We start from the raw sequence: 13,515 nt of genomic DNA, 5'->3' as shown, positions 1-13,515 counted from the left end.
GAAAGGAAAAAAGAAGGAAACAAGGAAGGAAGGAAAGAAGGAAGGAAGGAAGGAAGGAAGGAAGGAAGGAAGGAAAGAAGGAAGGAAGGGAAGAAAGAAGGGAGGAAAGAAGGAAGGAAGGGAAAAAGAAGGAAGGAAAGAAGAAGGAAACAAGGAAGGAAGGAAAGAAGGAAGGAAGGAAGGAAGGAAGGAAGGAAGGAAGGGAGGAAAGAAGGAAGGAAGGGAAAAAGAAGGAAACAAGGAAGGAAAGAAGGAAGGAAGGAAGGAAGGAAGGAAGGAAGGAAGGAAGGAAGGAAGGAAGGAAGGAAGGAAGGAAGGAAGGAAGGGAGGAAAGAAGGAAGGAAGGGAAGAAAGAAGGGAGGAAAGAAGGAAGGAAGGGAAAAAGAAGGAAGGAAAGAAGGAAGGAAAGGAAAAAAGAAGGAAACAAGGAAGGAAGGAAGGAAGGAAGGAAGGAAGGAAGGAAGGAAGGAAGGAAGGAAGGAAGGGAAGAAAGAAGGGAGGAAAGAAGGAAGGAAGGGAAAAAGAAGGAAGGAAAGAAGGAAGGAAAGGAAAAAAGAAGGAAACAAGGAAGGAAGGAAGGAAGGAAGGAAGGAAGGAAGGAAGGAAGGAAGGAAGGGAAGAAAGAAGGGAGGAAAGAAGGAAGGAAGGGAAAAAGAAGGAAGGAAAGAAGGAAGGAAAGGAAAAAAGAAGGAAACAAGGAAGGAAGGAAGGAAGGAAGGAAGGAAGGAAGGAAGGAAGGAAGGAAGGAAGGAAGGAAGGAAGGAAGGAAGGGAAGAAGGAAGGGAGAAAACAATGAAAGAACGAAGGAAGGAAGGAAGGAAAGAAGGAAGGAAGGAAGGGAAGAAAGAAGGGAGGAAAGAAGGAAGGAAGGGAAAAAGAAGGAAGGAAAGAAGGAAGGAAAGGAAAAAAGAAGGAAACAAGGAAGGAAGGAAAGAAGGAAGGAAGGAAGGAAGGAAGGAAGGAAGGAAGGAAGGAAGGAAGGAAGGAAGGAAGGAAGGAAGGAAGGAAGGAAGGAAGGAAGGAAGGAAGGAAGGAAGGAAGGAAAAAAAAAATTATAATTAAATATATAATGCAATATCGTCGACGATTAAAAACTAGACTAAAATGGACAATTCTGACTAAAATAAGACTAAAATGCTCAGACTTTTAGTCGACTGAAACTTGACACGAATAAAAGGAGAACATGAACATGAATAAAAAACTAATAAAAACAAAAATGATAGCTGGACCCAAAGACTAGACTAAAACTAAAACTGAAACAGGCTGATAAAAACAACCCTAGTCCAGAGCACCGAGGAAGCTGAGCTAACCAGAACTAACCAGAACTAACCAGAATTACCAGAACTAACCAGAACTAACCAGAATTACCAGAATTACCAGAACTAACCAGAACTAACCAGAACTAACCAGAACTAACCAGAACTAACCAGAATTACCAGAACTAACCAGAACTAACCAGAATAACCAGAACTAACCAGAACTAACCAGAATTACCAGAACTAACCAGAACTAACCAGAACTAACCAGAACTAACCAGAACTAACCAGAATTACCAGAACTAACCAGAACTAACCAGAACTAACCAGAACTAACCAGAACTAACCAGAACTAACCAGAACTAACGACCTCCGTCCGGATCCAGATGCTGGCGGCGGCGGAGAGAGCTCGCAAGCAGGCGGAGGCGGAGAGGGACGAGCTGTGTGAAGAGCTGGCCTCCAACCCCGGGAGGTGAGTTTCCTGCTAGTTTACACGTGTTGCAGGGTATTGTTGTATTGTATATGTGTAGGTATGTATATGTACTATTGTATTATTGCTTATTGCTTATATAAATACTGTATGGAATGATATTTACTAATGACATTGCACTAGTTTATAAAAGCTAACATTATTTTTGTGAAAAGGGAAGGCGTCATAAGCTTAGGCTTATACCAAAAATGTACACTGCAAAAACTCAAAATCTTACCAGGAATATTTGTCTTATTTCTAGTTAAAATGTCAAATTTTTAGTCAAAAAAATTGCATTACACTTAAAACAAGAGTCATTACCAGATAAATAACTTGTTATTTGACCATTTTCACCTGTTTCAAGTACATTCTCACTTGAAGTAACTGGGACAAGATTTATCTTCTCATTACAAGCAAATAAATCTTGTTCCACTGGCAGATTTTTCTACTTATTTTAAGTAAAAATTGTTGTTTTTTCCAGTGATGAGTCTTGTTTTAAGTGTAATGAAATTTTTTTGACTAAAAATGAGACATTTTAACTAGAAATAAGACAAATATTCTTGTTAAGATTTGGAGTTTTTGCAGTATTTTTTGTATAACACTGACGATTTACACCTGTACTTTGGGTTATTTGTGTTGTGGAAATTGAAAGGACCAATAAACTAAACTAAACTAAAAACGAAGGTCCGTGCCGTCGGAGGAGAAGCGGCGTCTGGAGGCCAAGGTGCTGCAGCTGGAGGAGGAGCTGGAGGAGGAGCAGGCCGGCCTGGACGGGCTGGGGGAGCGGCTGAAGAAGAGCCAGCAGCTGGTAGGTCCTGGGGGAGGCCCCCCCCCCGGGCCTGGGGCCCCCCCGTCCTGCAGGGACCTGCAGACCTGGAGCCTGGCGGGACTCCAGGTCCAGCTAGCCGTCAGTCGTACTAGTGTGGTCAAATCAGCCGCTCCTATTGTACATTTCACGTGCCTACTATTTCAGTCTTTACAAAGGAAGAGTATTAGGGCCAGACAGGAGAAAAATAAAAATAACATTTTAGAGGAAGATTCTTTTTTCATTATGCACTTTGAGAAAAAAGTCAAAATGTTGAGAAAAAAGTCGAAATGTTGAGATTAATGTTGAAGTACAATTTAGAGAAAAAAAGTCGAAATGTTGAGAAAAAAGTCGAAATTTTGTGAATAAAGTTGAAATGTTGAGAAAAAGGCGAAATTTCGAGAAGAAAGTCGAAATGTTGAGAAAAAGTCGAAATGTCGAGATTAATGTTGAAGTACAATTTAGATAAAAAAGTCGAAATGTTGAGAAAAAAGTCAAAAATTCGTGAATAAAGTTGAAATGTTGAGAAAAAGGCGAAATTTCGACAAGAAAGTCGAAATGTCGAGAAAAAAGTTGAAAGGCCTGCCTGAGTTTCACCTGCCCTTATAACATTATGACCTTCAATTTAAAATATTCATAATTTAGTTTGTAGGTCATCTTATACCCTGTCAAACACAATGAAACTAGCGAAACTTGATACCAAAAGCATCCATAGTGAAAAGGAAAATAATTTTCAAATGATGTCATTTTTGTTGCTTGTCAAATTGCCAAGCGCATGTGTCCCGCTATGGAGAAATACATATTTACAGTCTCTGCAACACAGAACCTGAAGTGAAAAAGACGATTGACCTTCGTAGAAAAGTAAAATGTTTGAAGTTTAGATCTTAATATTTCAATATCTGTAAATTTAAATAGTTTGAAATTCAATGTGCTTGTAGTGATTGTAGTCGTAAAGAGAGGTATGTGAGGTATTAGGTGAAATTATGAAAGAAATAATTTTTACAGTCTCTGCAACACAGAACCTGAAGCAGAAAAGGCGACTGACCTTTGTAATAAAGTAAAATGTTTGAAGTTGACACCTTAATATTTCCACTTTTGTACAGTAAAGTTGTTAGAAATTGAGCTTGTTTGTAGTGATTATTGTTTTGAAGAGAGGTATGTGAGGTATTGTGTGAAATTATTGAGAAATACATTTCTACAGTCTCTGCAACAGAGAACCTGAAGTAAAAAAAAGAAGTGTTTCATCCTTTTCTTTTATAGTAAAAGTGTGTAAATATTACGGTGGAAGTATGGGTGTAATCAAGGTAATGAAAGGAATATATGAAAAATAAATATCTACATTACCTCAAACTCCGTAGCTCATATCTTTCTGTTTTTGAGCCGCATTCACGCATTTGCAGTAAAGTACGGAAGAGTATTAGAGCCATGCAGGAGAAAAAATAGGAGCAAGATTTTTTTTATTGTGCACTTTGAGAAAAAAGTTGAAATGTCGAGATTAATGTTGAAATAACATTTCAAGAATAAAATCAAAATTTTGTGAATAAAGTCGAAAATTGGAGAATAAAGTTGAAATACATTTTGTCTTTTTTCTCGACATTTGAAATTTTATTTCGACATTTTGACTTTTTCTCGACATTTCAAATTTTTTCTCAAAATTTCAACTTTATTCACGAATGTTTGACTTTTTTCTCAACATTTCAACTTTCTTCTCAAAATTTCGCTTTTTTCTCAACATTTCAACTTATTCACAAAATTTCGACTTTTTTCTCAACATTTCGACTTTTTTATCTAAATTATACTTCAACATTAATCTCGACATTTCAACTTTCTTCTCGAAATTTCGCCTTTTTTCTCAACATTTCAACTTTATTCACAAATTTTTGACTTCTTTCTCGACATTTCGACTTTTTTCTCGAAGTGCATAATTTCAAGAAAAAAGTCAAAATGTCGAGATTAATGTTGAAATACAATTTCAAGAATAAAGTCGAAATTTCGACTTTATTCACGAAATTTCAACTTTATTCACGAAATTTTGACTTTTCGACATTTCGACTTTTTTCTCGACATTTTGACTTTTTTCTCGACATTTTAACTTTTTTCTCGAAGTGCATAATGAAAAAAGAATCTTCCTCTAAAATATTGGCCCTATAATATACTGGCCCTAATACTCTTCCGCAGTAAATACTGAAATAGGAGGCAGGTGAAGTGTAGGAGCGGCTGATTTGACCAGGTAAGTACGACTGACGGCTGTCCTGACCTGAGTCTAACGGTGGTGGGTGTCGCTGCAGGTGGAGCAGCTGGGGGCCGAGCTGTCTGCCGAGAGGAACTCCTCTCAGGGACGGGAGGCGGCCCGGCAGCAGCTGGAGCGGCAGAACCGGGACCTGCGGGCGAAGCTGCAGGACCTGGAGGTCCAGGGCCGCCATCGGCTCAAGGCCGTACAGGGGCCCATGGAGGCCAAGCTGCGGGAGGCCGAGGAGCAGCTGGAGCTGGAGACCAGGTAACCGCGGTAACCCCGGCTGGCAACGGAAATATTTATTAAAATTATTAATTTAATTTATTAATTAATTGATAATAAATTAATTTATTAAATATTTATTTCGTTCCAAAAAAATTTTAATTAGGGCCTGAGCCCTGACAGTGCAAAGGCCCTATTGTATCTGTAGGAAATGTTCTTGTTCTAATTTGTATTTTTCCGACGAAATTAGGGCCTTTTTCCCCCTAAACGTGCCCCAAAAGTCACCAAATTTTGCACCAAGCCAGGCCTGGCGAAAATTTTTATATTTAACGGTTTACATTAATGGGCGTGGCCTAACGGCTCAACAGCGCCCCCTAGAAAACTTTGTACCTCAAGCCCCACAATACGGTTTGACGTACATGCACGAAAATCGCTACACACCTGTATCATGGTACAACTTAAAGAAATGTGTCTTGGAGCCATGGCCGAAACTGAACAGGAAGTCGGCCATTTTGAATTCATTTTGTAATTTTGGCGCAATTTATGCCATTTCTTCGGCCGCTTCTTCGCCTGAACCGTAACGTGCACCCAGGTGTGTTATACATCAAAATTTGCGTCCAGATCCTGCGACGATGGGCATTACTTTTCTCAGTCAAAAGTGTTACCGTGGCGACGATAGACGCCAAACAGCGCCCCCCCCCCCCCGCCCCCCCCCTTCATCTGATTGGTTCATATTTGATAGTTCCTACTTTCTACCATAACATTTGAATGGTTTGACATAAAGACTCGTGGGTGGTGTCATCGGACTCGGTTTTGAGTCCTTGAACATAATTGGTGCAAAGAAGCCGCGCCCCTTTTTCTGATTGGACGGTATTTGATAGTTCCTATTTTCTGCCATAACTTTTGAATGGTTTGACATAAAGACTCGTGGGTGGTGTCATCGGACTTAGTTTTGAGTGTTTGACTTTTATTGGTGAAAATTGCACGCGCGAGGGCCCGTTCATCGCTGCTTGCAGCTTTAATTTTATTTACTTCCGGAAGTAAGGGGCGCCGCTCAAACAGAATCCAGTGTTTTGTTTTTTGGGTTTTTTTTCCATCCATCCATCCATCCATCCATCCATCCATCCATCCATCCATCCATCCATCCATCCATCCATCCATCCATCCATCCATCCATCCATCCATCCATCCATCTATCCATGCATCACTATTCATTCTTAATATTAATTAAATATATGATGCAATATCGTAGAGGAATAAAAACCAGACTAAAATGGTCCTGGACAGTTCTGACTAAAATAAGCCGAGCCTGCTCGGACGTGACCCGGTGACCTCTGACCCCCAGGGAGCGGCAGAGCAGCGCCAAGGCGGTGCGTCAGCGGGACAAGCGGCTGAAGGAGCTGTCCGTGCAGCTGGAGGACGAGCGTAAGCTGGCGCAGCAGCACCGCGACCAGGCGGAGAAGGGCGGCCTGCGCCTGCGGCAGCTGAAGCTGCAGCTGGAGGAGGCGGAGGAGGAGCTGCAGCGCGCCGCGGCGAGCCGCAGGAAGCTGCAGCGCGAGCTGGACGAGGCGGTGGAGGCCAACGACGGGCTGGGCAGGGAGGTGTCGTCGCTGCGGAGCAAGATCAGGTGAGCGGGAACAAAGAAACCTCCTCCACGTCTGAGGAGGACGGAAGAGGATCAGGGCCATAAAGGAGGAAAAATATTTGAGGGGAAGATTTTTTTTTATGTTGCACTTTGAGAAAAATGTCAAGAAAAAAGTCAAAATATCGAGAAAAATGTTGAAATAGAAAAAAGTCGAAATGTCGAGATTAATGTTGAAATACAATTTCAAGAATAAAGTTGAAATTTCAACTTTATTCACGAAATGTTGACTTTTCTCAACATTTCGACTTTTTTCTCAACATTTCGACTTTTTTCTTGAAATTGTATTTCAACATTTTTCTCGATATTTTGACTTTTTTCTTGACATTTCGACTTTTTTCTTGATATTGTACTTCAACATTAATCTCGACATTTCGTCTTTTTTCTCGACATTTTGACTTTTTTCTCGACATTTCGACTTTTTTCTCGACGTGCATAATGAAAAAAAAATCTTCCTCCTCTAAAATATATATTTTTTTTTTATCCTGCCTGGCCCTAATACTCTTCCGTAGATTAGGGATGCCCCGATACCATTTTTTTCACACCGAGTACGAGTATTTTAATTTGTGTACTTGCCGATACCGAGTACCGATACGATACTTCTACCACAAAAATAACTAGGCTAAAAATGCAATGAAAAATGCAATGAATTGGAAGACAGGTTTATTTGCAACAGATAAATTCAATAAAAATAAATAAAATGAGTAGAATAACTATTTTAAACAAAAAATAATCTTTCTGTGTAAATAAAAAGTCTCCACAGTGAATGCTTCAGAAGCTTTTTTTGTTCAGTTTTATTTATCATTTAGCAACGAAAGTTACGACTGTAACTACGGTTCTACGAGTCCCGGATGACGCCAGGCCTGCCGGTCACGCAGAATCCTCGCGCTCTCGCGAGAAAATTCTAGGAACCGATCGCCTGCTGACGCCGGAGGATATATCCTTCGGGGTCATGCAGGGGTCACGGGGGACGTGACATTGTTGTTATTTGTCCTCGACATGCGCATGCGCGAGCGGAGATATCCAGTGCTTACAGCACCACCTGGCGGTCATCAAGGGATGAAATAGAACACTGGTTCTCTAAGACAGTATCTCCCAACCAGAGATCTCTGGGGGGGGCGCGAAACTTTGTCTGCTTTGAAATTATGCAGTTGTAAAAAATTATGTTTGCGAATGTGTCATTCATAAGACATTGTTAGGAATAATTTATGAATGTCTTGAATATTTTTTGTGTTTTTTATACACTGGTGACAAACACAGGAAATTATTTAATTCCTTATTATTATATCATTTCTCAACATTTAATCTACTCCGACAGGTTGTTAAAGGAAAAATGTTAAAAAATGTTGGTCTCATATTAAGAGACATTTTTCAGAAATATTTTTACGTCCTTTTGTGCGTATTTTATACATTGGTGAAATTGGAGAAAAACAAAGTCATATGTATACAGAGTAAACCAAAGAGAAATGTATCGAAAAAACATAATTAATGTTAATTTTTTCAATTAAAGACTATTTTGGTGCTAGTACGTACGGATTGGGGGGCCTGGCCGGTCTTAGACACAAGTAGGGAAACAAGGAAAAAAGGTTGGGGACCACTGGTCTAAGACAATAGTCAACTTGAACACGATTCTTGATGAAGGAGATTTAATTTAAACTTTCCTGCTTCATGTTGCTGCTTGTTTCCTGCAGACACTTCTGATCTGGTTCAGTGTCATTTTCCTCCTCCTCCTCCTCCCTCCTCCTTCATCTTCATCTTCATGTTTTCGGGGCTTTAACTTTCCCTCCCTGAATCTTGGCCTCCATTCCTTCCTGTTGTCCCGCGGTGCTTTGTCTCCTCCTCCCTCCTCCTCCTCCTCCTCCTCCTCCTCCTCCTCCTCCTCCTCCTCCTCCTCCTCTCTTCTCCTGCTCCTGATGTGTTGGGTGTCTGCAGGCGCGGCGCCGGCAGCAGCGGCGGCGGCAGCGAGGCCTTTGGCGGCAGCCCTCGCGGGGGCAGCGGCATCAGGAGCAGCATCAGGCAGAGGATGAGGGAGGACTCGGTGGAGGACCCCCCCTCCCCGCCCTGGGCCCCCCATGAGGCCCCCGAGGGGCCCTGGGCCCCCCCCGAGGGGCCAGAGGACCGCGAGGGGCCCGAATACCCCGAGGAGCCGGAGGACCCGCAGCAGGACGGAGACTACTGCCCCCCCGACCAGTAGAGGGACGGCACATCAGTGACCTGATACTGATCTAGATGAAGATTTATTTATCTGCCAGAAATAAGAAATCATTTTGGAGAAGATTTATTCCTAAAATGATAAAGATTATAATTATAAGATTGTAAAAGATCTGCAGAAACCAGAGCGTCTGCTCCCAGAGTGCATTGCTGCATGACAACGAGACCCGTTTGCATTAAAATGGATTAAATATGAATAAACTCTGGCAGCAGACGTTTGTGTTTCTCTAGAAACATCGCTGATGTCTTTCCTTATTGGCCTTGTGTTATTCAATGTGTCATTTTCAACAATTTTCACACCAATTTGATGATTTGTGGAGCTGAAGACTTCTTAGAAACACTTCACAGACTTCCAACTATTTTATTTATTTTACTATTTATGTTCTTGGAGAAAAACTACGGAAGAGTATCAGGGCCATGCAGGAGAAAAGACGTTTGAGAGGGGAAGATTTTTTTTTATTGTGCACTTTGAGAAAAAAGTCGAAATGTCGAGATTAATGTTGAAATACAATTTCAAGAATAAAATCAAAATGTTGTGAATAAAGTCGAAATTTTGAGAATAAAGTCGAAATTTCCTGAATAAAGTCGAAATTTCCACTTTTTTCTCCACATTTCCACTTTTTTCTCAATATCACAAATTTTTTCTCAACATTTCGACTTTTTTCTCGAAATTGTACTCCAACATTAATTTCGACATTTTGACTTTTTTCTCGACATTTCGACTTTTTTCTCGACATTTCGACTTTTTTCTCGAAATTGTACTCCAACATTAATTTCGACATTTTGACTTTTTTCTCGACATTTCGACTTTTTTCTCAATATTACAATTTTTTTCTCGACATTTCGACTTTTTTCTCGAAATTGTACTTCAGCATTATTCTCAACATTTCGACTTTTTTCTCAACATTTCGACTTTTTTCTCGATATTTCCCGAAGTGCATAATGAAAAAAAAATCTTCCTCCTCTAAAATATTATTTTTCTCCTGCTAGGCCCTAATACTCTTCCGTAAAAAACAATAATCATTTACCAGTTAATTTAAATAAGTTTAGTGATAATGGTTTAAAGGCTGTTGCTGTTGCTTTGGCGTGAACTGTGCACGTCTGTCCTGCTCTGGTTTGGTGTGTTCATGACTCCGTGGTTTAGAGGCACCAGTCGTTTCTGTGTGTTTGTGTGAAAAAGATTGATGCTGCATTCAAGTCACGTGGGAAACCTGAGCTCCTAACGAGACAAAGGAAGATACCTCAGAGTTTGAAGTCCCGCCGGTTCCTCGGGGAAGGTCTGACGACCGCCTCCAGCCCAATAAAGCAGCTAAAACACACTCCCATCTTTTTCTTCTCATTTGTTTGGGGGGAATGACTACGGTGTTAGGGCCAGACAGGAGAAAAATAAAAATAATATTTTAGAGGAGGAAGATTTTTTTTCATTATGCACTTTGAGAAAAAAGTCGAAATGTCGAGATTAATGTTGGTGTACAAATTCGAGAAAAAAGTCGAAATGTTGAGAAAAAAGTTGAAATGTCGAGAAAAAAGTCAAAATTTTGTGAATAATGTTGAGAAAAAAGGCAAAATTTCAAGAATAAAGTCGAAATGTTGAGAAAAAAGTCGAAATGTCAAGATGAATGTTGAAGTACAATTTCGAGAAAAAGGCGAAATGTCGAGAAAAAAAGTTGAAATTTCTACTTTATTCTCAAAATTTCGACTTCATTCACGAATTTTCGACTATTTTCTGCAGAGCTGCTGCATGTTGTTGTCCTTTTCGCTTGTTTACTAATTGTATAGGGCTGGGGATCGATTCAAATGTCAAGAATCGATTCGATTCAGATTCTTAAGATTCAGAATCCATTATCAAGATTTGATTCAATTCCTATATTGATTTGGGTTAGTGTTATTAAAAATGTTTTTTGAGCTGTTGCATGAATTACATGACTGTAGTTTTGCAGCATATTAATACTAGTATTATATTGAGATTCAGAAATTGAGAAAAAAGTCAAAATTTCGTGAATAAAGTGAATTGGCTTTACGATATTGATTTGAAACATATCACACATATGCAGTTGCATAATTTCAGAAACGTACCCTTAACGTTCCACTCCAAGGATGTAAGTTAGTTAGTTAGTTAGTTAGTTACAGCTGCTGCTGCAGAGCTGTCAGTCGCTCTGCTAACTGGATTAGATGGGCCAGAGGAGACATTTTTTCTCGACATTTTGACTTTTTTCTCAAAGTGCATAATGAAAAAAAAATCTTCTCTATTTTTCTCCTGTCTGGCCCTAATACTCTTCTGTATAAATATAAAACGGTGAAACCAGTAAAAAAATATTGTTATTAAAGCCATCTGATGATATGATACCATTTCTAACCACATGGTGGCGCCACATCCTGACCTGGGAGGGGAAATAACATCAGTCAGACTCGTTCTTGTCAAAGTTTTATTGATCTTCAAGAAGCTTCGTAAGCAGCACCGAAGTAAAGACAGAGAAGTTCTGTCCTGGTCCAATAAGGCCAATAATAAATGCTCAGCGAGCCTCATTTTCAGATCTGACTAACACCATCAACTCAGCATGGAAACAAACAACTGGGGTCAACCAACAGTTTACTTTTTACTTTCAATAAAACAATAATCCCTCCCTGAAGTACCGGAGCTTCTCGTCAACGGGAGACAGAAGTGTCTTCGTGGAGGGACCGGTACGTTTCAGACCAGAACCTGAACCTGCCCCCCCTGAAGCCTCAGACACCTGAATGTTTCATATCCTAAGAGCTCGTCGCTAAAATACTGTGACGGAACCGAGACTCAGGGTTGAAGCTGGTCCTGATCTGGTCCTGATCTGGTCCTGGTCCAGCAGCTACTAACCTGAATAACCTGTAACGTCCCTTTCCTACTTCAGAAACCGTTTGTTCTTATTTCCCGTGAATCAAACCCAGATTCTCCAGGAGTTCAAACTTCCTCTGAGGCTCAGGATTCTGATTTATCAATAAACCACCAACCATCCCATAAACAACCACGTTAAACCAACCACCGACTGATCTGGCGGAGCGGCGTTACAGCTCCTCCCTGCTCCGCCTGCAGTTCCCCCAGCGGCCACCAGGAGCTGCTGCAGCTCCTGCTAGAGCTTCAGGTTCTGCAGCAACGTTTCCAGTCTGAGATCAAACATTTCAGTAAACATGAAGGCCGACACGACGGAAGAGTATCAGGGCCATGCAGGAGGAAAAATATTTGAGAGGGGAAGATCTTTTTTTCATTATGCACTTCGAGAAAAAAGTCGAAATGTCAAGAGAAAAGTCAAAATGTCGAGATTAATGTTGAAATACAATTTCAAGAATAATAATAATAATAATAATAATAATAATAATAATAATAATAAATAATAATAATATTATTCCGGCAACAATGCAAACCATTCATGCCAATAAAGCCAATTTGAATTGAATAAAGTCGAAATTTCGCCTTTTTTCTCAACATTTCAACTATTTTCCCGACATTTCAACTTTTTTATCGACATTCAACTTTATTCACAAAATTTCAACTTTTTTCTCGAAATTGTAGTGTATAATGAAAAGTTTTGACTATTTTTCTCAACATTTCGACTTTTTTTTTCGAAATTTCAACTTTTTCCTCGACATTTCAACTTTATTCTCAACAATTCGACTTTTTTCTTGACTTGCATAATGAAAAAAAAAAAAAAAAATATTCCTCCTCTAAAATATTATTTGTATTTTTCTCCTCCCTGGCCCTAATACTCTTTCGTACGACACGGAGACATCAGGCGTGTTTTCCTAAGTGAGGTGGCTGAAGCCCCGACCCCACTCCTCTGGGGGCGGGGCTTCAGCCGTGGCTCCGCCCCCACACCTCTGGGGGCGGAGCTGCAGCCGTGGCTCCGCCCCCACTCCTTTGGGGGCGGAGCCGTTTCTCGGCCTCGTTTCCTGCAGTGACGTCGCCACAAACATCCTGCTCTTCTGTGCAAAAGTCTCAAACTTTGTAAACGTTCAGGTCCTCTGGGCTCCAACGTTTCTGCCGAAGGAACTAGAATAATCCATCACATGAAAACTAAAGTTAACAGGCACGATGTCGTTCTGCACCATTCCCAGGCGTCGACAGAGTTTTACAGGAACAAACACAAACACATTCTCAGTTCTTTCCTCTTCGTGTGTATAAGTGCCTTGCAGTCTCCTCGGACCAGCCCTGGAACCGGTTTGGTGTAAAGGGGGTACCAAAGCAGACTCCTGTTTCCTGCAGGTTTAACTCCACCTCCTTAGATGACGTCGTTCCCAAACCTTGGTTCAAAAAAGGTTTTTCAACATCTGCATTTAACTCCAGTAGTTAAAATAAAGGGCGTTGCTACAGCAACGGTTGTGTAAGGCGATGTTTACCAGCAAAGTTGAGACAGGAAACCTTCACCTAAACTTTAAAACCTGCATCTGTTTATTGAGCCATTTTGAACCTGCTTTGCGTCAGTCTGACCACGCCCCCAAAAGGGGGCGGAGCCAGATAGAATAATAAAAGAAGAAGAAGAAGAAGAAGAAGAAGAAAAAAGTCCTTTCCAGAGTCCCGTAAGGCGGTCCAAGCCAAGTGCGAGTGCTGAGAAGAAGTTAATATAAGGCCGGAGCTTGAACATCCTGGGTTTCCATAGCAACGTCCTGAGGGGGCGGGGCCTGAGGGGGCGGGGCCTGAGGGGGCGGGGC

General features: G+C 40.9%; 1 protein-coding gene and 1 long non-coding RNA gene across 2 annotated transcripts in view; one reads left to right on the top strand and one right to left on the bottom strand.

Annotated features, from left to right (window-relative positions):
• LOC133422365 (myosin-11-like) overlaps positions 1–9,167 on the top strand; it is a 68,929-nt gene extending 59,762 nt beyond the window's left edge. Inside the window, exons 36-40 of the mRNA XM_061712334.1 lie at positions 1,643–1,728; positions 2,410–2,533; positions 4,819–5,027; positions 6,331–6,612; positions 8,319–9,167. Of these exons, the coding sequence (XP_061568318.1) occupies positions 1,643–1,728; positions 2,410–2,533; positions 4,819–5,027; positions 6,331–6,612; positions 8,319–8,328 (711 nt within the window). The 3' untranslated portion in view covers positions 8,329–9,167. The remainder of the gene's footprint in view (positions 1–1,642; positions 1,729–2,409; positions 2,534–4,818; positions 5,028–6,330; positions 6,613–8,318) is intronic.
• A 2,083-nt stretch (positions 9,168–11,250) lies between these two features.
• LOC133422239 (uncharacterized) lies at positions 11,251–13,502 on the bottom strand. Its single transcript, XR_009770730.1, has 2 exons — positions 12,683–13,502; positions 11,251–12,642 (listed from the first exon to the last, which is right to left on the bottom strand). It is a non-coding gene; the product is annotated as an uncharacterized LOC133422239 (long non-coding RNA).
• Positions 13,503–13,515: the final 13 nt, after the last annotated feature.

This window comes from Cololabis saira, chromosome 21, assembly GCF_033807715.1.
Source record: "Cololabis saira isolate AMF1-May2022 chromosome 21, fColSai1.1, whole genome shotgun sequence".
NCBI lineage: Eukaryota > Metazoa > Chordata > Actinopteri > Beloniformes > Belonidae > Cololabis > Cololabis saira.
The sequence above is the reverse complement of the archived record's forward strand: the minus strand, read 5'-3'. Positions and strand labels throughout refer to the sequence as shown.